General features: G+C 48.6%; 1 protein-coding gene across 6 annotated transcripts in view; it reads right to left on the reverse strand.

The window, feature by feature from the left end:
• Positions 1-1,749: 1,749 nt before the first annotated feature.
• The window catches only part of TBX5 (T-box transcription factor 5), a 47,786-nt gene continuing 24,487 nt past the window's right edge, over positions 1,750-25,048 (reverse strand). For 3 of the 6 annotated variants that reach the window (XM_067014895.1, XM_067014892.1, XM_059040407.2), the window contains exons 8-9: positions 11,973-12,199; positions 1,750-2,779 (exon numbers count right to left, since the gene is read on the reverse strand). In XM_067014895.1, coding sequence (XP_066870996.1) covers positions 2,202-2,779; positions 11,973-12,199 — 805 coding nt within the window. In that variant the 3' untranslated portion in view covers positions 1,750-2,201. Of the gene's footprint in view, positions 2,783-11,972; positions 12,200-25,048 lie in introns of all 6 variants that reach the window. The other 3 variants (XM_067014894.1, XM_067014891.1, XM_067014893.1) reach the window with 1 other exon arrangement.

Consider the following 25,048-nt stretch of genomic DNA (forward strand, 5'->3'; position numbering starts at 1 on the left):
ATTAATTCACACTTCCTGGGAGTTCTTTGCCTAGGAAAAGTCCAGGGGGACCTGATGAAGTGAACAATTTGGAATTAACAAGCCAGTTGTTCCGTTTTAAGGGGATGTGACATCTTCAATGATTCTAGATCATTTGAAAGGTGTGGGAGCTGAAATTATAAAAATAGGGGAAAAATTGCAGCGCTGATTTACTTACCAATTTGCTGCTCTGTTCTGCCCTACACGTGTTAGATAGGACAAACTCACACATCCTAAATTCGTGGGTTTTAAGTAAATATCCACTGAAGGTCCGTAAAGTTGCCTATATTGGGACCTTCAAAACCCTTGATTGCAGTAAATTAACTCAAAGGAGATCCTTCAGAAAACCAAGGATTAGGTGTTACGTATAGTACGGCCGATATCATTTTTCGATCAGCTGGGATTCCTGATGATTTTTCCTTTCCGATGCCGACCCAAATTCAGTTAAAACAAATATCTCCATTCCAGAGACCTAAACCAGTGGTAAACATACTCAGCTCCATTACACGCAAGTACAGGATTCCAACTACCCCTGAGAACAACAGGAGAAGCAGTTTCCTCCACCAAATTTCCTCTCAAATCAGTCGGTCGAAAGAACAGGGGAGAAAAAATGGGTGTTCAAGTCCCTGTACTTTTTTAAGCACATGGTATTTATTAGGCATTAACTGGCACACAAATATACGAAACGAGTACTTAATTCTCACCCGCCCCCCCTACCTTAGCAACATAAAAAGACATAATCGCATAAAGACACTCACATAACAGACACACACTCTCACGTACTTGAACATACGCAGTCTCACATATTACCCTGTTCTCTTTATTAGGGTCAGTTAAAAAACAACAAAACTTTTTAAATGAAGAAAGCAAAGCCCATCTGAAAGGAAAAAACAAAAACAAAAAACGCAAACTTGGTTTTGAGTATCAATAAAATTAAAGGCTTTTGGCCAGCTCCCATGCTGGATTTCATTTCAGGTTATTACTTAATTAGAACTCCTATTTATAAATAAATAGCACCAGTAAAATATTACATCTGAAGAACCCTGCAATAACATTTTACTTACACACTTTTTTTAATCCTGTTTTCTGCTTTCAGTAACCACAGTTTTGGCCTGCCTTTGGTGCTGGTGTGATGTCATTGGAGAACGCTCCACAGTGAGCACGTCTGGCTGCTTCTTTAGGATGGTGGCTTTTGCCTTTGTATCCAGATTGGGTCAGTGATGGAGGTTTGGAAGCTGGGGGCTGGCTTTGTTTTTTTATCAGGACGAATATTTATTTTGGCTTTTTCACAACTCTTGTCAGCACAGAGCTTGCGCCTTGCTTATCACAGTTCTGCCCGCATGTAAACCGGGCCTTTTTAAGTTTTTCAAAGCAAGCTTTCCGGTCGGGAAGCTATAGGCCACGTTTTAGCGGGCGGGAAAAACACGGAGCTGGGAAGACAGGGAGCGCCGAGTGAGACAGGATGCCAGATGGAGTCTGGCGTTACCCTGACTCCACTGGTCGGTAGCAGGCGAAACTGGACTTCGTGAGGATGGGGAAGGGAGGACAAAATCGGAGACGCTACATGGCAGAGGTAGGTAATTTCTTAGTCAGGGCGGAGGGTTGCGGATTTAAGTTTGGGGCTGGAGGAGTATTTGAGGGCAACCGCACAAATACATATTTTGAAACATACTTGCCTCAGACCTCCCCCAAAATAAGGGACTGGGTCCCGTTAAGAAAATGGAAAGAAAAAAATATATTATTATTTATTATATAACAACGTCAACATTAACACCAAGACAGGGAAGGACTCTAACTACGCATGAGGATCAAACACTCCAGGAGGCAGGACTTTCTGGAGACCAAAAGAAAAGAAATCAAGGAGGGCATCTGGAGGTGGTGTGAACGTGGCCGGTTGATGAGTGCAGGGTGGCGGGGGGGGGGGGGGGGGAGGGTGCGGGGGGCGGGGAGACTCATCTCCTCTTGGCGGTTTTTTAAGTTTTGAGACAAAACAAAGTCACATTTTTTGAATTGTGGTTTCAAGCGACTGATTACATCAGTGTTGGGGCAGGGTGGGGGGTTCTCAAGTGCAGACGTGAACATGGGGTGAAATGAGACATCTCGTCCGTGGGGTTCTCCCTGCGACTGTCCCTCTCCCTCTCTCCCCTCCCTCTGGAAATGGCAGTGAAGGAGCAGGCCTCGCCTTAGCTGCTGTCATTCCACTCTGGAACCATGCCGACTCCGTGCACAGCCGAGTGGTACTGATGCGGGGACAGGGTCCTTGGCACGCCGTGAGAGTACAGGAACTCCGACGCCTGAAGGCTGCCGGGGGACTGGAGGCCAGTCTGAGGCCCACACTGCCTGACCACAGGCTGGTGGGCCATGGAGGTCTGGTGCTGGAACATTCCCTCTCCGAGCTGCGGGGAGCCGTGGTTAGCCATGCCAGCCAGCCGGGGGACCAGGGGCCCCGAGGTGAAGTGAGCAGAGAAGTGCTGATAGGGTAGCCTGTCCATGGGCTGCACGGTGGTGACCGTGCAGCTGCTGTATGAGGACATGCTGGGCCAGGCGTTGCAGCTAATGTCCTCCAGGCTGGGCACGGGCTCACTGGGCGGCACGGAGCTGGCATACATGCAGGCCTGCCGCTGGGCTGACTCTGTCCTATAGGAGGCACCCAGGCCCTGCTGCTGGGGGTAGCCGGAGCGGTAGAACGGGTCCTCTTCACTGGGCGACGTCTCCATGTAGGGCTTCTTATAGGGATGGTCTGTGGTGGGACAGTCTTCATCTGCTGAGACAGGAGGACAGACACCCGTGAGGCCAGGATCAGCCACCCCATAGCTCAAGGCAGAGACAGCCATTTGGCCCGAGGACAGAAGAATTAAGTCCGGAAGACGGTTAGCTCCAACCTCCATTCTGATAAAAAGGGGGTAGACTGTCAAGGCTAAGACTGGGCTACAGAGTTCTAAGCCAACAGTTTGACCTTTCCAAGCTCGGTTTCCTTTTTTCAAAAAATAATTTTCAGTATATTCCCTCACTAGAACATTAATGCAATCATTAGAAAAGATGCTTTGTATAGTTTCTAGTAAACTGGGGAAACTGAGCTCAGTTTCTTCATCTGTAAAATGGAAAGGGTCATGACGGCACCTTCTAGAACGGGAAGTGTTGACAATGAAATGGGAAAATACAGATTAAGTACTTAGTCCAGAGCTTGGTACAAGGGAACACTCAATAAATAACAATTAGTATTATTATCTTCCATCCTCGCCAGCATGTGAACTTCATGAAGGCAAGACATGGTCTGGATCGCCCATCACTGTATTCCAGAACCTGGGACGTACCTAGTGACAAAAATCATAACAACGGCATCAACAGTAACTGTAAAAACACATACCGCGTTTACTCTGCCTGGCACTGTTCTGAGTACTCTCCATGAGGTCACCCATTTAATCTTCTCAACAACCCCATGAGGTGGCTTCTCTCAGTATCCTCATCATACAGATGAAAGGAGACACACAGAGGTCAAGAAACGTGCCCAAAGTCTTACGTGGCGGATAAACAACGGAGCTAAGATTAGAATCCTAGGAATCTCATGACAAAATTCCTGTTCTTCCACGCCATGTTAGACAGAAAGACACGCAGCAAATACTTGTGCAATGGATGGAACAGTGGATGGGTGAGTGGATAAGTGGATAGGAGCCTGAATGAATCCCCAAATCCTTTCCTGATGCCTTATGTGAACAAGGACCCAGTTATGATCTGTTGAGTTGGTACCGATTCATGTGTCGCTGTTTCATCGCTGAACAAGTCACTTCCCTTCTGTAAGCACTAATGAATCCCTAGTGGAGAGCAGTAGAGAGAGTTCTGTCTCTGAAAGAGCGTCTTCCTTAACCACTATGGGGTCACTGACCCCTCTGGGGACTAACAAAAGAGCTGGGTTCTTCTCTCTCCTAGAAAAATAAACTGAAACATGAAGTTTTGGGAACTGTATGTATAGACCAAAGTGATGCACACAGCTTCGGGGGGGGGGGCCTCAAAGACTCCCTAAAATGCAGACCTCACGTTAAGAAACTTAGACATGTGTGAGTCTGAATCCGGCTCTTTTACTTAATGTCGGTGTGACACTAGCAAGGCATCTGCCATCTCTGGGACTCATTTTTATCACCTCTGAATCAGAGTTAGCAATCCTTAACCTCACTGGGCAGCTAAGGAATAAAATCGAGCATGTACATCTCCTGATACCCATCACCAAGGGCAGCCCTTGTTACCAGGGTAACACCACCTGTATCACGGCAGACCTCGTCTGTAATAACACACCTCCAGGTGTTTCCTTCAAGGGAAGCAATACTTGGGAGTTTCTACCAAAATGTAAACCTCACACAGATTCATTCCTTGGCTGGAATTTTACTCCCCAAACTGGAGACTTTTCTTGCCTCACTTCCGATCTCTTTCTAATGAATAACGTTAAGAAATATGCCTGGTCTTCCCTGGTGGCGCAGTGGTTAAGAATCCGCCTGCCAATGCACGGGACACGGGTTCGAGCCCTAGTCCGGGAAAATGCCGCAGAGCAACTCAACCCGTGCGCCACAACTACTGAGCCTGCGCTCTAGAGCCCGTGAGCCACACCTGCTGAAGCCCACGTGCCTAGAGCCCGTGCTCCGCAACAAGAGAAGCCACCGCAATGAGCAGCCCGCGCACCGCAACGAAGAGAAGCCCCCAGCTCGCCGCAACTAGAGAGAAAGCTCGCGTGCAGCAATGAAGACCCAACGCAGCCTTAAATAAATAAATTTATTTTTTTGAAAAAAAGAAAGAAATATGCCTGAGTTTGGCAAGTATGAAGAAAAATGAAACACTGGGACACTCCCACAACCGTCACCACTGTGATGGCTGACGGCATGTGGGCAGGACGCAGGACTAGATAAGGGAAGAAAGAAGAGCTATGATTTATGAAGCACCTACTAAGTGACCTGACTCTAATCTCCTAGAGTCATTCCTCGAGGCGGCTGCTCTCGTTCTCATCTCTTAAGAGGCAGAAACTGAAGCTCAGAGAAGAGACTTGCTCAAGGCCATGCAGCTGGGAAGGAGCAGGGGCTGGAACGCAAGCTGGGTCTGCTTCACCTCGCCGACCACACCTTGCCTCCAAGCTCTCTCGATTTCTACTACGCAACGCCACTCACTCAAGTCATCCAACAGATACTGACTGAGCCGCCACCAAGTGCCAGGTGCTGGTCGACTGGTAGTTGCGGTTGTGTTCGGCACACATCCTTGGCCCCTCTCCATCCTCCCCTGCACAAGGGCAGGACCTGTACGGGCAGGAGGCTGACACTGTGTCAAGAGCAGCTGGTCCTTGGATGTAAAGCTCCAAGTCAGTCATTCTCCCCACAGGAAGTCCTACGGCTTCACACTGGACCATAAACCAACAGGTGTGGGTTCCACCAAACACCTCTACTCGCATCGTTCTCCGAGGGATACCCCCAGGTAAGTCAAAAATCTCCCCCAAGTAACACATATCTACATGAAGGTTGTACCCACCTAACAGCAAGCAAACTTATTTTTAGCTAGACTCTTTCTGGGACCCATAGGATGCCCAAAGCTTGGTCTAAAAAAAAAAAAGTGAAAAATGCAGTCATCACTCTTCCAGGTGTTCTAGCTACCTGAGGCCAACCATCCAGATGTTTGAAGACATCCAGATGAGCAAGCGTCCACACTTTTTCACTCTGCAACCGGGCGTTTTGGGGGCGTCTTAAAGACACCGCTTCTCTCGACTTATTTCTTTTTTTTTGTCGTGGCCACCTCCTCCCTTGATTCCCTCCCTCTATTCTTCCTTCCACCCACCCCCCCAAGATCCATAAATCTGAATGTTTCCATTGTTGCTGGAATCGTAACCTTTGGGTTTTCCATTTAACCAGGGCGTTCCCCTTTTCAATAATAGAAAGTACAGCCGCAGGGTACCCTGGCAAGAGAGAAAAATACAAGGCAAACTAACCATTCTCGAGTTTCTGATCCCCTTCCAGACTGGTTACAAGTAAAGAAGGAAGAATAATATGAAAAAGGCCAGAGCACATTTTGGAAAATCGTAAAATTACACATTCCAATCCTTAATACCCCGAAGATCGGATGCAGAGTCCTAAGAAAAACTCAATGCTGGCTTATTGATGGAAACAGGACATGAGCATCCACCAGTGCCTCTCGGTCCTCATCACACTGTAAAGAAATTCCAAAGCCAGGATCCAAATTTCACGTTGGTCGTGATAAATGCTTGGGATGTAATCTCTGTGTTTATTTTCGTGACGGTTTGGCTTCTATCTTTTTATTGGGAGCCTGATAACTGATCAACAGCAGAGACCTCTGTCCCAGCCAAGTCCTGTTTCTCTTCCACGGTTGGGGAATGGGCTGTAGTCAAGGGTCAAGTCTGCAATCAGATGAGTCCACGGCTTGGTTTCAGAAAGTTGCTAAGGGTGGTCAATTATATTAATATAACGTCCAGAACCCACAGGAGTCTCTTGGACGATAGTAAACCTCTTCCTGATTCTGACCGCGGATCCCCACATAGCAGTGTGAAAAACCCTGGTGCCTTGCGTGTTTCTGGACGCTGTCGATTCTGGATAAAGTGACTTTAATAATGAATCCGGGACACAGATCTTAGGGCACCGTTATGTCTCTGACTCACTGGCTACGTGACCTTGGGCGAACCACTGGACCATTCCAGTCTCAGTTCTCGTTTGTACGTGGGGATAATACCTAAATTTCATGTAGGAATTGAGATAATAACAGTGCAGTCTAGTTTCTATCTTCCTTGTAGCTAAAGTAACGATTCAAATCTTATCTGCCCAAGTAATGCGGGTCGACTCTGTTTTCCCTCTTGGAAGATTGGACAGATGGCTCTGTGAAGGTCATCCAATACTTGAAGGTGTTTGGGTGGATTCCAGAGCTAGAAAACTCACAGAGCTGCTTTCAAATCACTGATGCCATTGAGTAAATATTGTCACCATTCCCAAATGGGTCACCTCCCTTGCTGATGGAGTTCCTTCAGATGAAAGACCGTGGTGGAGTCTCCACAGACAGAGACCCCGGAGGTAGAGCAGCCAACTCCTTAGCTGAGTGGCCTTCAGTAAGTCAGAAGTAGGACTCTAATTCAGGCCTTTGGACTCCTCAAACAGTGCTCTTTCTGCTAGATGGCCCCCACCTTTCAGGCTTCATGCAACCTGCTGTGTTCAGAGAGTATGACAAGGTGGTAACCTTGACACTTACGGATGGACGGATGGACGGATGGACGGATGGATGGATGGATGGACGGACGGACGGATGGATGGATGGATGGATTTGTGTGTGTGTGTCCCCACGCTGTTGGCTCTTAACTTTAAAGTGGAAAGAACTAGGATGGTATTGTGGGAAGATCCTAGATTGGGAATCAAAAGACTCCAGTTCAAATCTCAGCCACTATCTGAAGCCATGGAATGTACTGACTTGTTTGCTATCTGTCTCCCGCAGTGAGAATGTAAGTTTCCTGGGATCAGAGACCTTTGCCGTCTTGCTCTCCCCTTGTCTTCAGCACACAGCACAGCGCCCGGTACAAAGTCAGTGTACCGTTAATATTTACTCGATGAACGCATCCCAGATCGGCCACTCAGCAGCCACATAGCCTTGGGAATCCAAGGTCCTAGTCCTCTATTTTCCGCCCTGCAAAATGGGGATGGGAGGGCATCTCCCATGGCTCAAAGATTGCACGGAGGATCCAGTGAAGAAAAGGAGGTAGAATCGCTCTACAAACTACAGAGACTGAGAAGATGCAAACCCCTTACTATATCCAACCCCCTCTCCGCGCCAGTGCAGAAAATGGCTTTGCTAAAATCTTCCCTTGGGTTGCCTTTGGTTTCTAATTGTCGGGAGGGTAGTCAGGGTGGGAGGGGGAAAGAAAGACAGACAAGTGCTCTCCCAGGCCCTGGGGTCCTGGATTTGATTGAGTGGCATTGATAAAAGACCTTCCCAGCTTTTTTGGCTCCAACCATGGAGAGAGATAGTTTGGAGACAGCTGGGTCCAAACACAAGGAGCCCTCTGGCCGGGCCTGGCCCTTTGACATTTCATTGGGGCTGCGTCCTGGGCTGGTTGGAAAGGAGACAGACAATGAGGGGAAGTCAGATAGTGGGGCAGTCAGGGGCCGGGGTCGGGGGGAAGCCACCCATGGAGTTATCACTTAACGGGAGTCCCAAACTGGAAGGAAACCTCGGCTGATTCCTTATCACTCTACAATGGAGGCTGTTGATGAATTGCTTTTTGTCGTCTCCGAGGCAGGCAGGCAGGACAGACCGAGCTTGGCTGGAATGTTCTCTGTCCCTGGGAGCTCCCTTTTGGGGGGTGGAGGGAGGTGAGAAGGGCAGAGGTTTCTGCAGAAGTGAAAAGAGCCTGGAACCCCGAGTGCACAGACCTCAGTACGTATGAATTTGGGGCGGAGCGGCTCACTAGCTGGGTGACTCTGGGCAAGTTTCTCAATCTCTCTGGGCCTCAGTGTCCGCATCCGTGAACAAGGGGCAATTCTTCACCTTGTTATCTTCCACCGGTCACGAGGTCCTGACTCTCCCGACATCGCCAGCTCTTCTCCGCACACCCCGGCCTGAGCCACCGTCATCTCACACCTCAGAGCCTGCAACAGCCTCTGAACGGGGCCCTGGCATCAGTTCTATCACAGCAAAGCGACCGCCTCAAAGCACAACCTGAATCCTGCCGCTCGGGGGTTCAGACCCCTCCAATGGCCGCCCATCGGTGTCAGGCTAAGATCCGAGCCCCCCAAAATGGCTCACAAGGGCCGGCGTCGAGCCAGTCCCTGCCTTCCTCGGCAACCTCCCCTCCCGTCACCTTCTCCCCCCTCTGTGCTCCGGCCACCCTGGCCTCCTGTCCACTGCCCCAGTGGGAGCGGGCTCCCCATCTTCCGAGGGGCCGCACACATGCTCTTCTAGACGCCTGGACACCCACTCAGCACCCCAATCTCCTATCCAACTCCCACTCTCCGCAGACCTCAGCTGAAATTCTTCCCTGACGCCCTACCCTAGTCCAGTCGATACCCCACCCTGCTTTTTGTTAACACTCTCCGTATCTCCATTATAGCATTCGAGGATTCGATCACCTCTGTCATCAAACAAATCTATGATGCGTCGTTTAAGGTGTGAGCTGCTTGAAACCATGTGACTTTCCCAAGGGCAGGGCTAGCTCACGTTCAATAGAGGACTTACAGGTACCAGGCACTGTTTCAGGTGCTCTACCTGGATTATCTCACTTCATCTCCTAACAGCCCTGCAGGGTAGGTGCTCCTGTCACCCCCATTCTGCAGAAAAGGTAGTTGAGAAAGCTGAAGCAACCGACCCACGGTCACACTCCTGGAGAGTGTCAGCTGCTGGAACATACTGCAACGGACCAGCCACTGACTCGAGCTTCCCCAGGGGCCACCTCAAGTTGATCCCAAGTTCACTCGAGGATCCCGCACAGCACCCCCTCGCAAACCAAGTCCTCACATCACCCAAAGAGGTTCATCAGGCTTGCGTTCAAAGCCTTCGCCCTGCATCCTCCAGGAGTGCATTTACAAGGACGCTGCTGTAAATACTGAACTCAAAACGGCGCCCTGATTCTTTGTAACTTCCTCCTCTTCTGCTGGTCTGGCATTAATTTAATCGAAAGAACTCTTTAATTCAAACCTGGTGAGCTCTTAATCAGCATGTTTGACCCAGCCTCAAGAGCAGATCTCTGGTGGACGATGAAATTTGGAGACCGTAGCCCATAAGCAAAAGTAATGGAGGCAGCAGATAGGGCAGTGGTTCAGGGCCCAGGCAGAGTCCGCAGACCAGGCTTGGGTTCAGATGCTGCCTTCAAGAACCATTAGCTCACAATTTTCCCCCTGTAGGCCTCAGTTTCCACATGTGTAAAGTGGGTTAATAAGAGTACCTACTTAATAACGTTCTTGAAAAGGCCATGGTCTGGAACCTAGGCAGGGCACCCTTAAATATAATATAAAACAGAATCTCCGTGCAGGGACCTGTGTTTCATGGGACATTCTTAACCCCTGCTTGTGCCTGAAGAGGCATGTTGCAGGCATCTGGTCTCCAGCCCATCTGGCAGCGGTCGTGCTGGGAGTTGGGCCAGGGGGCCTGATGGGCTGATATTGCTCAGGACTTCCAGATCCAAGGAGTTTGGATGGGCTTCAGGTAAGTCTAGAAAGCTCAGTCTCACCCAAGTCAGCTCCCCAGCCCCGCGCTTGGACCAATGATAGCTCTTCCCTCTTTCAAAACGTGACTTTGGTAAATGACAAATCACCAAACCGTGTTCCTTTCCTCATGTCACCCCTGTTCCAGAGAAAGCTGCCAACGCATCCTTTTCCATAGGTTCTAGTTAGTGAGTTGTTGGGGTTTGCTTGTTTGTTTGTTTGTTTAAAGAAAGCCCATGGGGGACTGCCCTGGAGGTCCAGTGGTTAAGACTCCATGCTTCCATTGCAGGGGCTGTGAGGTCAATCCCCGGCTGGGGAAGTAAGGTCCCGCATGCCACGAGCACAGCCCCGCCAAAAAAGAGAAAAATAAAAGGGTCCCGGCACCAGGCACTGGGCTTTGACAGGCAGCGTGTTGGCTGCTAGGGCTGTGAGGTCCAACAGGCCACTCTAAAGACGGAGCCGTGGGCCTGCTGGAGCAAAACAGGACCGGTTTGTTAAGTCAACCCTGTGCTGAACACAGGACAAGCATGATTTCATGACATCTTCACACCAAGTCTATGAGACAGGTCCAATCACGGGCCCGAACCTATAGCCGACTTTTAGTGATGTTGTTTGCTAAGTAACTCGCCCCTAATCATAAACATTTGAAAATGGCAAAGGTAGGATTCATCTTGCTTTTCTGACTCTGAAGACCACGGGCGTAAGCAAGAGGCTACATGGCCCCCTCCCCTTATGTCTGTTACCCCAAACCTTCACCTAGATGACCAGTCTTCTCTTCACTTCCTCCCAGGACTCACTTTCTGGGGAGATACCTGCCACTTACTCCTTCATAGCTGTCACCCAGCTTACCAAGCACCAACTGCTCTAGGGAACTTTGCATCATTTACAAAGTGAGAAATGGACACACAGCAGGGCTAGGACGCCTGCCCGAGGTCACACAGGAAGCTGATGGCAGAGTTGAGACTCAAATCTGTTTCTCTGGTCCCAATGCCTGCATCAACGCCTTTGATTCTGCCTTGAAAAACTGCCACCAGAAATTTCCTTCCTTAACCTCCCCTCTGGACTCAGATACCTTAGGAGAAAAATCATCCATTTCTCACTTGGCAAAGGCAACGAGGTTATGTCTCAGACAGCAGCCTAGTAGATTTAAAGAGGAGTGACGCACAGGAGAGAAAAATCTATTGTGATTTTGTTCTCTCCCTCTCTGCCTTTTTCGGTATTGATTTGATCGGGAAAGGAAAGAAGAGCTCAGAATCCACCTGGGAGAAACCCTGCACGTGAACTAAAGGGCACATCCAATTCCAAGGAGGTTCCCTGGAAGCACACTCCCCGACCACTAGTGGCAACATAAACTCAGCTTTATCCTTTTGGGGCACTACTTCCTCTTCAGCAGCTAAAAAGAATGAGGCCACTCTAAGTCCACAAAAACATATCTAGGATGCATTCTAAAGTTTAAAAAATGCAAATTACAAAATAGATGCGGTATGATTATCACCTGTTAAAACTAAAAGCAAAACTCTTTGTATTTGTGGGTGTGTGCAAGTGTAAATAAATAAATGGGTCTGAACATTTCAGGTAAGTTTTTCCCAAGGAAGTGGGCGGGGGGGGGAACGTGTCAAAGGAATCTTTAGCTTTACTTGAATGGTTTGAATTTCTTACAATCTCTATGTAGTTTTGCATTGCTTACATTTAAAAAATAAATACACATAGTTATGTGTGCTTTTTTTTTCAAGGAAAAGAAGGAAGAAGTAAAGACAGTGGCCAGGAGGGCAGGGCTATCACACTCACCTTTCCTCTTGGTGCAGTGGTAAATTTGGCCATGCTCCTGGGGCAGCGGGTACGGGTTGGGTGGGGGCAGGAGGTCCTGGGAGGGGCCAGACACACCATTCTCACACTGGTACTGAGATCCCAAGTTGGATGAGGCGGAGAGAGCTCGAGGCTCACTGCTGAAAGGACTGTGGTTGGAGGCCACTTTCTGTCTCACTGTGCTCCTGGGAACCACAGGATATTCTTTACTGAAAGAGAGAAGATGCACAGTAACACTGCTCAGTGGCCTGATAGAGATCCTTCCACTGGCTGAACCACAGGGTCAAAGACTCTACCAGAAAACTCACAGAATAAGAAACAAAGGGATCTCTGATGAATGAATAGATCCAGTTATACTCAAGTGCATCCAATGCATCCTATCCTATACGTATATATTTAGTCACCACCTTTTCATGTCTTATACATTAGGCAAGTAATTTATGAATAGTTCTATACACATGCAGAAAGGTAAATGAGCACCCCTAGTTGAGAACCCCTCCTCTCAACAATCAATAAACAAACAGGGCAGTTGAAATATTTTAACCTATTCTAGACGTCTTTGAATTCCCTAATTCAAAAGCTCAAGAGCTGAGAGCTCACTGAGACTTAACTTCTGGGTCTCCATCTTTAAAATGAGGCTGTGGTCTTTGCCCAACATTAGTAAAGAATGGTGACCACCTGGGGTAGTCACGTAAGAACCTAGGTTACCCTAATCTGAATAGTTTGCTCCTTGTGCCTTAGACTTCCCTTTTGAGTTGCTGTACTTGTCACCAATGACATGACACTTAACTTCTCCATGCCTTGGTCTTCCCATCTCTAAAAAAGGGATAATAAAAACCCCCAGGTTCAAAGGGTTATTGAGAGAGGAAATTAGTTAATACACATGAAAGGCTTAAAACGGTGTTTGGCACAACAAATGGTAGCCATCAGCAGGACCGTCACAGTTTTGGAGGCAGCGTAGAGGGAGAGAGAGAGAGGGAAGGAAAAGAAGAAAAAGGAGGACAAAGGAGATAGAGGAAAGAGCATGGAAACTAAGACCAAGCAGATCCAAATTCAGGTCCCATCTCCACCACTTACAGACTTCTGGACCACAACCTTTCTGAGCCTCAGTTTATGACGCCATAGGCACAGCCTCCTCCAAAGTGCTCAAAATCTGGTCCCTCACACTCTTATGATCCGTCCTCCACATTCCCTTCCCTTCAGCTTTCACACCAATTTTTTCCTCATAAGAGTTTGGGAAATTCAACAGAAACCTCTCCTGGAAAGGAAGAAAGTGGTGCTGAGCACACAAGAGTCCCAAAGGAAGCCAGGTGGGTTGGGGAGGGTTCAGAGTGGGAGTTTGCAAAGGAGATAACAGGGAGAATTGAGAGAAACATCCGGGGGGGATAAGAAGAGAATGGCCCGACCCATAATATTCCCACATGCACAAAGAGGAGGGGGCTGCCAACATTTGGGATGGGGAAAGGAAATCTTGTTCAGGAGAGTAACTAGTACAGTGTGCAGGCTGATGGAAGGGTGATTTGCCCATCTTTTCTGGAAGGCAATATGATAACCCCCCCCCTTTTTTTTTTTTGGCCATGCCACATGGCTTGCAGGATCTTAGTTCCCCGACCAGGGACTGAACCTGGGACCACGGTGGTAAAATCTCTGAGTCCTAACCACTGGACCACCAGGGAATTCCCACGAGCATCCATTTTTTAAAATATACAGGGACTTCCCTGGTGGACCAGCGGTTAAAACTCCACGTTCCCAATTCAGGGAGTACGGGTTCCATCCCTGGTCAAGAAACTAAGATTCCGTTTGCCACAAGGCGTGTCCAAAACAATAATAATAAAAAATAATAATATATAATAACATGGAGCGAGCAAGCCCATTACGAAGGATTTTCCCAGGAAACCATCAGGTCAGTACCCAAAGACGTAAGTATGAGGATTTTCTCTGCAGCACTGTATGTAACAAGGGGAAAAACCAGAAATAACCTAAATGTCCTCATTAATGGTAGCGTCAACTTTGATAGAGCTAAACGATGGAATATTATGCGGCCTTGAAAAGGATGAGAAGGCTGGATATGCACAAATTCAGAAATCTGTGTGAGCTAAATTGTTAAAGAAGGAGGAAACAACATGGTCTAGATTATGAAATGAATCCCATAGGTTCCCTCCAGAAGTTGGGGTTACAGGAGACCTTTTAGATCAACTTATTACTTTCTGCACGTCTGCATGGCTTGGCTCTTTTTTTTTTTTTTTTTTTTTGCAGTACGCGGGCCTCTCACTGCTGTGGCCTCTCCCGTTGCAGAACACAGGCTCCGGACGCGCAGGCTCAGCGGCCATGGCTCACGGGCCCAGCCGCTCCGCGGCATGTGGGATCCTCCCGGACCGGGGCACGAACCCGCGTCCCCTGCATCGGCAGGCGGACTCTCAACCACTGCGCCACCAGGGAAGCCCGGCTTGGCTCTTTGTACAGTGAGCACTTACTAAGTTTAGATGAATACTTCCACGTTAAAAACAATAATTACTATTACCAATTATTAACAGGATTATTATATGAATCATTAATATAATAATTATTATTATAGTGGAGCAGGAGGACTAGTTCAGGAGGAATACACAAATAAAGGAAGCGCGTACAGCCTCCCGGAGCGACGTGTGACCCTCCAGGCCCTCCATCCATCCTCCCCCCCATCCCCACCCACCGTACCACCACGCCTGGCAAAACTCAATGGAAACAGAGCTGAAAGTCCCAGGGGAGGACCTGCTTGGCTGGAAAGCAAAATGAAAATGAAGTTGCAGGGCTTCCCTGGTGGCGCAGTGGTTGCGAGTCCGCCTGCCGATGCAGGAGACACGGGTTCGTGCCCTGGTCCGGGAAGATCCCACATGCCGCGGAGCAACTAAGCCCGTGAGCCATGGCCGCTGAGCCTGTGCGTCCGGAGCCTGTGCTCCGCAACGGGAGAGGCCACAACAGTGAGAGGCCCGCATACCGCAAAAAAAAAAAAAAAAAAAAAAAGAAAATGAAGTTGCAGATACTCAAAGTTTCCCCCTCATTTCCCCCAAGACGGGTCCCTAGAAGTGAGAGGGGCAGAACAGGATTTGAATCCGATCTCCGGTCATCTGTGGATCCAGCAAAGCTGCTAGCGATACGCCTCAGGAAATGTCCCTTCTTCACGCAACCCACAGAAATGGGTTCTCCAATCCACCAAGTCTGTAGCACAGAGCTCAGCTAAAGGTCATAGAGTTGGCAGGTGACCTAGCTAAGCCTCAGTTTACCCATCTGCAAAATGGGAGAAATACAGAGATAGTCTGGAGAAACCACAGCAGTCAGCCCTGAGTCCCCCTGACACCTTCCCTTCCCCAATAACCCACTGGACTGTGATTTTTACTTGAGTATCTAAGAATCAGGGTAGAGTGGGAAGAATAAAGGTGTTAGAGTCAGGAAAATATATGTTCTATACCACACATACCATCTAACAGCTGTGTGATCTTGGACAAGACACAATCTCTCTGAGCGTCAGTTACCTCTCAAGATTGTTGAAATTACCCAACAATACACTCGAGAAAATGTCTGGTACATAGTAGAAACTATCACGACTGCCGTTACAAAATGACTCGTGCTTTCAGCCCATAAAATTTCTCGGGAGGGAGCAGTGCCATAAGCCTGTCTCCTTAACTTGGAGATCTTAACTTTGGGGAAAAACTTAGGGGTGTAAACTTAGATTTTCAAAATGATGTCTTTGTTTTCACTAATCTTGAATTGGAATTTAGTATTTCTTTCTGTTTGGGTGTCGGCAACAAGCCACAGTTCAGTTAGCAGCCCTAGCGACTGTCATCAACAGAAACAAAATCGCTTCACATCCCGTTGCAGCTGTATGTGTCTCCAGACACCATTTACGCTCATGATGACTACAAAAGTACAGTCGTTTTTGACCTGCCACTAGATCCTATTACTTCAGACATTCATAAAGTGTGCACACTACTGTATCACCATTTAGAAAAGATTTTGACAACTCTATTTTAATATAACTGGCTTCCTTGGCAATCGATGCATCTTATTTTACACATTTAATCAGATTAGTCTAAGAAGTGATCCCTAAGCTTCACCAGACTGCCAGAGAGGCCCATGGCCTTAAAAAGAGTAAGAACACCTCTCTAGAAGAAATATGTATCAGGAAATCCCGAACTTAGCCGTGATTTTTGCCATGAACCAACTATTCTTTAACTTATTCCATTGTTTGAAATGAATTCTTTATCTAAATATGTTTTGCCTCACTCTGAGTAGCAATACCCATGAACTTCGGGGGGGGTGATACTAGTTATGGTTCCTCTAATGCAATTTAAAGTAAATACCTATTAAAATCAAAAGGTACACCTGAAATTATCTTACATACAAAGAGCACTACACCTATAGCACATTTTGAAGAATGCTGCATCCGCCCACTTTGTCCTCTCCATGACCCTGTGAAGTGGGTACTGCTTTAGTCCCCATTTTACAGATTAGAAAACCGAGGCCCAGGCAGATTAAATAACTTGCCCAGGATCACAGAGCTACAAAGAGACACCACCAGGTTTCTAACCCAACTGTCCCCGAATTACTTCTAGCCAATCTCCTACTGACTTCTTTCCATTTTAAAACATAATATGTTTGGGGGGCTGTGGGTGTTTGGGGCCCAAGACTCCTCTCTCACTTCTCCCACCCCTCAGGGGGGTGACCGTCTCCACCCTGGGCCCCTGCCTTTGTCATCTGAAAGTACGTCAGAGTAACCAGGCAGGGGACAATGGAGTGTCTGCCAGGTTTCCATGAGGCTACAGACACCCTCTCGCCACCCAGGGGTCTCGTAGCCCAGCTTGCCCGTGGCCTGTGTCATCTCAGAACTAAAGCTGGAGCCCTCCTGAGCAGCTCCACTGCTTAGACTCTCCTTCTGGGGCCCGGAGGCTGAAAGGAATGAAATTAGCTTTATAGTTCGCCCTTGGCTGCTGAAGCTACATAATGGAAAAAAAAAAAAGAAGAAGAAGAAGAGAGGAAGAAAAATTATAATAATAATAAAAAAGATGTCAAATCTCACTGGCAAAATTCTATTTAGGTCTTGCTTAGTTCAAGTACTGGACTGTCAGAGATCCAACAGGAAAGGGGGAATCTCTTTTAGTTTGATATTCTTAATGGGGACCGTTATTTTTTTAATTAAAGAAAATCACTCTGAAAAAATGTTGGCTGAGGGAATTTACAAGAGAATGTATCAATGGATTCCGTGGAATTCACCCTTCCAGCACTGCCAAATTGCAAAATTACTCTCTGGAAAGGCCAAATTCTGCTTCTGATTACTAACACTCACACAAGTGGGAAAGGCATATTATCCCAATAACCACTTGTCCCTCCCAGTTTGTTCCTCTCTGAAGGACTTGAGACATCATTCCCATCATCAGTCATGCACATCGCGCTCGACGCCTGAAATGCAACATCCCCAAGTCCACCTGACAGGTGTCAAAATTGAGGCATGGAAGAGTAGAGTGACTTCTCAATCAGGATGGGGTTACAGAGGCAAAGAGAAGAAAATGGTACCAACAGACAACACTGGCATCTTTTGCTTTTGGTGGGGTTTTTTTTTTGGCCAGAATGCTTTCGGATCTCAGTTCCCTGACCAGGAATCGAACCCATGCCCTCGGCATTGAAAGCGCCGAGTCCTAACCACTGGACCGCCAGGGAATTCCCGGGATTGTTTTTCCTGGGCTCATCAATGGACCGATCAGAGGAACTCAGTGAGCAGCAACACAGCAAAAGCCTCTAAAGTCCCTGTGATGAGAAGGTAAACTGTTTTCCTCCACAGTTTGTGAGAGCCTCGCTGAAGAATCCAGGACCCCGGAGAATTAAAGTGAAAGTTGCAAAGCCCTTGTGCGTCTGGGAAGAGGGCAGCAACGGGGGCCTGTTTTCCCACCATCCTCATCCTCATCTTCCTCTCCATCATCCATTGTTCTCTCTGTGCGTCCTAATGTCCCAGCCCCTGTACTGGTTGACTTACACGCTTTCCCTCATTTGATCCTGGCAAGAATCCCATTTTGTCACTATGATTAGATTTACTTTAGAGATAGAGACTATGAGGCTCAGAAAGGTTAAGCAACTTGCCCCGGATCACACAGCTAAGAAGAGGTGAAGCTGAGCTGCACTCCAGGTCAGGGCCATTCCAAAGCCCTTGCCAACTTATCCTTGATAATAGGGAATCGTTGCCTTCCCATCACCGCTGGGATGACACAACCATTCTGTTACATAGAGCATCCTCCTCTCTGATGCCAGAGTTACCTATTGGCTACACCAGGCAACATCCACCTTTACTGGTCAAACTGTCAATCAATCCTGCTTCACCAAATGTCAAATCCCACCCGTCTCCGCTGCCTCCTGCAGACACAGACGTGCTCTGCCCCGTCTGGACACCAACCAGGGTCCTGAGTCCCTCAGCTCACCCTGGGCGTCAGGGCTGCAGACCAGCTCCTCCCCGGCTCCGCCTCCCCCTCACGTTCTGTTCCACGTGAGCGGATGCAATGAATGACACCATTGTCGCTGGGTCTGGGTTGTAAAACGTTACAAGGGAATATTGAAATCCACGGCCAAACGGCGACGCAGCCTGCTAACGAACGGCCCCGAGAATGTTTTCCACTGCAGCCGACTGAATTGGCCTTTTCACGGGAGCAGGTGGCAGAGGTTCTGGGGTGCTGGGAGGTTTCTGTTGTTGTTTGCCCCTGGCGAGGCTCACTCAGTTTCTGGCAGCCTTTCTCAAACAACTAAAGCAGCGCGCTGGGGCAAGGCTGGGGACTGTAAAATCTCTGTTCTCGAAGAGCAAATTCCTCCCCTCACGAGTACTTCAATCTGCTATTAAAATGAAAAGGGGGGCCCCCAAATCCCATGAGAGCCTTCCCGGTTTATTAACTTTCTGATATGCTTGGGGAAGCGATTCTGATCTAACGTGTGTGGACACTCAAGGTACAGGAGACAGCTCACCCCAAGTGCGATTTTGCTGTGCAAATCGTGAATCGCTCCCACCTTGTCTACAAAGTGCTTCACGACCGTCGTATGACTCAGATCTCACCACGCCAGTGAGCTGGAGAAAAGCACGGTGAACGCTGGCTGCTCCGTCTTGCTGGCGAGGCCAGGGGGACACAAAGAAGTAAAGTGAAATTTCCTACCATTGATTCAACCAGGGCTGTCTGATGTAAGGGACAGCAAGAAACTCAAAGACTGGGACTTCCCTGGCGGTCCAGTGGTTAAGACTCTGAGCTTCCACTGCAGGGGGCACTAAAATCCTGCATGCCGAGCCAAAAAAAAAAAAAGAAAAAAGAAACTCAAAGACACTGACCTCTCTAACCATGAGCTCCCACCATTTAGGACAACTTTGGTTTGGCAACCTCTTAAATCTCTACATAAGTTCGTACCAGGGTGGTCATTTCAAGTTGCAGCTCTGAAGTCAGGCTGTGTGGATGTACCTTCCTTTGGTACCCAGCCACCAACTTGGCCACTGTGGGGTTGGCTAAATTCTTCCTTTCTCTGAGCCTCAGTCTCTTGTCTGTAAAATGGGAATATCAGATTCACCGCCTCTCAGGATGGTCAAACGATACAATATTTGGAAAGGCTTAGCATATATTTGAGACACGCTGCTCAATAAACACGAGGTTATAAACCACACCATTATGTTTTGAAGCTGAAGTTCTTACCTTGCAAGGGCTTCAACCGATCTATGAATCTCCCCCCCCCAACCCCTAATATCAGATGAGTAGAGCTTGTCAGTTTTTCTAGGGAGACGTCCATACTTGCATTGGTTACTCTGAAGGGGTCTGAGATTCACAAAAAGGTTTTTTTTTTTTTTTCTTTTTTTTTTTTTGGTGCTAGGCGGGCCTCTCACCGCTGTGGCCTCTCCCATTGCGGAGCACAGGCTCCGGACGAGCAGGCCCAGCGGCCACGGCTCACGGGCCCAGCCGCTCCACGGCACGTGGGATCCTCCCAGACCGGGGCACGAACCCGCGCCCCCCGCATCGGCCGGCGGACTCTCAACCACTGCGCCACCAGGGAAGCCCCACAAAAAGGTTTTGAGTAACTCTACGGAAGCAGCTCCAGAATCAAGAGAAGAGCCCTGGACCAGTTATGTGGATGGTTCAGGATATCTCCCTCTGCCTCAGTTTCTCCCTTTGCAGATGGGGATAACGAGGCCTCCGTCACAGTTGAGTTGTGAGCCCCAAGGTAAAAGCTGGATGTGAAGCTACAGTCATGAAAGATCAAAGCAAACTAAACCTGTGGCGGGCTCTTAGTAATAGTACATCAAATAAGTATTCCCAGGTATCTAGTACTAAATTGAAGAGCTTAATACTTTACTGATTTTAGTTTCAGTTTAGTTTAGTTTTGTTTTGTTTTTAATGATTTTGGAGGGAGGATGAGAAGGTACAGGATGCCTTCTGAGGCCGGGCCTCGGTCCTTCTGGAAGCCATAGTGCAGAGGGTCCAGGACTAACGTAGGACAGGGACCTTTCTGAAACTGCTTCCTGTACTCAAGGGCCTGTGTTAAGGCCTCCTGTGTTCCGAAAGGAAGCACGGGGGCCCCTTGGACATATGCAGAATGACCGTCAGTGAAATGATGACCTTGACGAAGTCACCCCAAAGCAGCCACTTCTGCAGGAATACGAAATGTTCTGTGGACTAATATAAAAGTCTGCCTCTTGCTAACACATATATATGGAATCTAAGAAAAAAAAAAATGTCATGAAGAGCCTAGGGGTAAGACGGGAATAAAGACACAGACCTACTAGAGCATGGACTTGAGGATATGGGGAGGGGGAAGGGTAAGCCGGGACGAAGTGAGAGAGTGGCATGGACATATATACACTACCAAACGTAAAACAGAGAGCTAGTGGGAAGCAGCCGCATAGCACAGGGAGATCAGCTCCGTGCTTTGTGACCACCTAGAGGGGTGGGATAGGGAGGGTGGGAGGGAGACGCAAGAGGGAAGAGGTATGGGGATATATGTTTATGTATAGCTGATTCACTTTGTTATAAAGCAGAAACGGACACACCATTGTAAAGCAATTATACTCCAATAAAGATGTTAAAAAAAAAAAAAAAAAAAGTCTGCCTCTCCCCCTTAAAAAAAAGACCAACCAACCAAAAAACACCTATGGGGGAATGGGTCTCTAGGAAAACAAATTCCTAGTGTGAGAACATTAGCCACCACGATGGGATAGTTGAGAGACAGGGCTTAAGGTGGGGATGGGTGGGGACAGGGAAATCTCTCCAGAGAAGTGAGTTTCAAACTTGGCTGCATCCTGCAGTCACCTAGGGAACGTTTTTTTAAATACCGATGCCATTGCTCTGCGGTGCAGCCTGGACATTGGGAGTTTTAAAAGCTACCCAGGAGGAAAAAGCCTTAAGCAAAAGGGTAAACACTGGATGATTCCTTTTATATAAAATTCTATAACAGACAAACCTAACCTACAGTTAAAGAAAATCAGAATATTGACTGTTTCTGGTGGGGAAGTGGAGGAGGAATTAACTGGGAAGGGGCATGGGGGAACTTTCCGGGGTGAAGGAGTGTTCTGTATCATGATACGGGCTTGGCTTTCACGGGTATGGGTATTTGTCAGGAAGTGAATGGTGCACTTAGTTGTACATTTCACAGTATGTAAATTTTACCTGAAATAGAGAATCACGAACAAAAACGGAATCCTAGTTAATGGTATGCATGCTGAAGCACACAAGGATGGAAGGTACTCACGTCTGCAACTGAGTTTGAAATGTACCCAAAAAATAATAATATGGATGGATGGATGGATGGATGGATGGGTGAAGGGATAGATTGGTGGGAGAATAAATGTATGTATGAATTGATAGGTGGATAGATAAATGGATAGATTGGTGGGTGTATGGATGGATGGACAGATGGACAGATCGGTGGATGGATGTGTGACAGAGCAAACATATAGCAAAATGTTAACTGCAGACCCTAATCCGTGGGCATACGGGTGGGTGGTCACCATACAATTCTTCCATGTTTTCTACATGTCCTACATTTTTCATAATGAAACACTGGGACACACTTCAGGAACTCCTAATGGAGGGTCCCGGACCCCATGAATCCCCTGAAATTCTCTGACATTTTTTCTTCTATTTATATATTTTGAGTTTTTCAGCGTTCCTTGTTTTAATCGGATTTTCCAACGGGATCTTAGATTGTGATTAAGAAGCCCCGCCCTAAAGGTAGAAGAGGAGGAGGTGACATGCACTGCAGAGGTGGGAGACAACGGTGCGTTTCTCACGCGGGTGGGCAGAGACGCCCACGGCCTGGCGCCGACAAAACCAACCTATTGGCGCTACCCGGGACATCCTGGGTCCTAAGCTTTTCTATCTGCTTTCTGGTCCAGGGGCTCAACATCCAGGCCAGCCAAACAGAGACTCCAAGTACCCCAGCTCCGGAGATGACTTCCTGCCAAGGTATTGGCAGTCCAGTAAAAAGCCGAGGAAGTAGAGGCAGCCGCAATTCTCCCACGAAGAGCTCCGACGCCAACACTGCTGCACTCTGCTAGCCTCCCAATAATACTCGGTAAATGCTGCGTATGCCGCAGAGACCAGGCATTGGTCACGGCCACTCCGTCTGCATGAAAGCAAGAGGTGCCCAAGGAAGCACTTTGCTGCTGTTTGTTCAGATTCTCGGGTTTGTCATTCCAAAAAGACCAGTGGCGGCCTGGCGGGGCCGAGGGGGGACTCCCTCCATCCGAAAGAAACAAAGCTCACAGCCAGGCCTCTGCACCTTAACTGACAATCAACCTGGCCTCTGGCTTCACGAGGGCAAGGATCCCATCTCAGCACCTAACATGATCCAGGGTCACTCCAGGCCAGGGACCGTGCCAGGCACCCCTGAGGCAGGGTTAAAACATGTGGGCACAACTCCTTGACCCTCCTTCTATCTAGAGGAAGGATCCCTGCCCCGCCTCCTGGAATCTGGGCCCGCCTCAGAGTCCCGCTGAGTCCCCGTTCAACCAACAGAACGCAGCAGCAAAGACACTGCAGCTTCCCAAGGTCTAGTGAGCAAAGGCCCTGTGGTTCTCCAGGGGCAGCCTGACACCACGGAGGGAGTCTGACTCCGCCGTTGGACAGGTCACATGCACACACTCCAGTGGTCAACCCAGATGGGCTCCCGGCCAAATGCCAGAGTCCACTGCGGGTCATGGGATGGGCCATCTTGGACGTCCAGCCTTGTCTGGCCTTCAGATACCTGCTGTTCCCACCAACACCGGACAGCAACAAGAACTACCCATAGGCATCCCTCCCAAATTCCCGACCCGCAAATCCTGAACTAAACCAAAGTGTTTCCCTGGGACTTCCTGCTTCACCTCATGCACAGTGACAACGAGTGATGCCCGATCTTTCGACCACAAGTAGCACTGAGGGAGAATTCCTGAGGGCTGGCAGGTTGCAAGTGGATGAAATCTGGAACTGTGATAGCCTCTGAGCTCCCCATGGAAGGACCGAGGCCGCCTGTACCTCCTCCCCGTTGAGTGGGCCGTAGAGGCGTCGGAAGCTAAGTGCTAGAGCCCTGGCTGTCCTGGATTTAGTCTCACACACACACAACTGACGGCACAGCTCCGAGCGCAGGGCTTCGCAGCCGGTCCGTGTGAAATTTAGCAGTAATTTGTTTCGTAGCAAGAGTAATTAGGACACCCGCATTACCTCATCGCATCCTTGCAACAGCTGTGGAGGTAGGTTCTACAATTATCTCCCATTTTACAGATGAGGAGATAGAAGCTCCATGGAGTAGGGGAGCCCCGGGGCTAATCAGCGTGATAGGCTGGACCCCAGCTCCAGAGCCTGCTTTACCATCAGTGGACCCTGCCCCTCGATGCACGGATTCACCTTTGCATCCCTGGGACCTGGCATAGAGTCAGCCCTGAATGAATGTGTGTTAGCTGAAGAAGCAGGCAACAGATCAAAAACTAAATAAAAGAGGGTCTGGGCCACGGTTTCCCCTTCCGCAAAAGGAAGAAGGTTGGACCAGATGCCACCTCCCGGGATCCCTTCTACCTCTAGAACCCCACGCTTCTAAGGAACAGTGTTCCTTAGAACACTGAAAGCCAGCCAGCTTTCAGAGATCTTTAGAGTCTGACGCCTCCTCCAGAGCCCAAGACAGGTAGATCCCTGTCCATTCTTTCCCTGATCCAACCCAGAAAACCCTTCCTCCCAACAGTTTCAAATCCCGTTGCTGGGGCAATGCCTGGATCCCATCCTCTCCATAAAGGTGCCCTCCCCAACCCCAGGGCCCTGGCCTTGGCCGCATAGGCCAAGGAAGTTCCTGTTCACCTTGGACAGTGACGCTCCCACACTTTCTCATTAAGGGGAGCATTTATTTAGGTGCAACTCCCAGATTTCTGCCACGTGCATATCACCTTGAAATGTTCACCAGCTGTCCTGCCATTCAGTTAATATTTTCCTTAAATAACCAGCCTTAACTTTCCTTCCTTCCTCCCTCCCTCCCTCCCTTCCTCTTTCCTTTCCTTCCTTAGAACTTAGTCTTGGGGACTTCCCTGGAGGTCCACTGGTTAAGACTCTGCACTTAGTGGGCACAGGTTCAATCCCTGATCGGGGAAACTAAGATCCTACATGCTACACGGCGTGGCCAAAAAAAAAAAAACGAACTTAGTCGCATTCTAAGCAATACTGTCTATGAAATCAGGCTGATGCAACTGTATGTCTGTGGGCACCCTCTAAAATCATCTCATCTCTCACCAGGGGAGGGGGCACTGCAATTTGGGAAATATTGGGGTTTTGGGGGGGTGGTTTGTGGTACGCGGGCCTCTCACTGTTGTGGCCTCTCCCGTTGCGGAGCACAGGCTCCGGACGCACAGGCTCAGCGGCCATGGCTCACGAGCCCAGCCGCTACGCGGCATGTGGGATCTTCCCGGACCGGGGCACGAACCCGTGTCCCCTGCATCGGCAGGCGGACTCTCAACCACTGCGCCACCAGGGAAGCCCAAAATATTGGTTTTTAGGGATAAGAAGTTTTTAAGCCACAGACTAACCTTTCAAAATAACCTTGGCACG

Source organism: Kogia breviceps, chromosome 15, assembly GCF_026419965.1.
Source record: "Kogia breviceps isolate mKogBre1 chromosome 15, mKogBre1 haplotype 1, whole genome shotgun sequence".
Classification (NCBI taxonomy): domain Eukaryota; kingdom Metazoa; phylum Chordata; class Mammalia; order Artiodactyla; family Physeteridae; genus Kogia; species Kogia breviceps.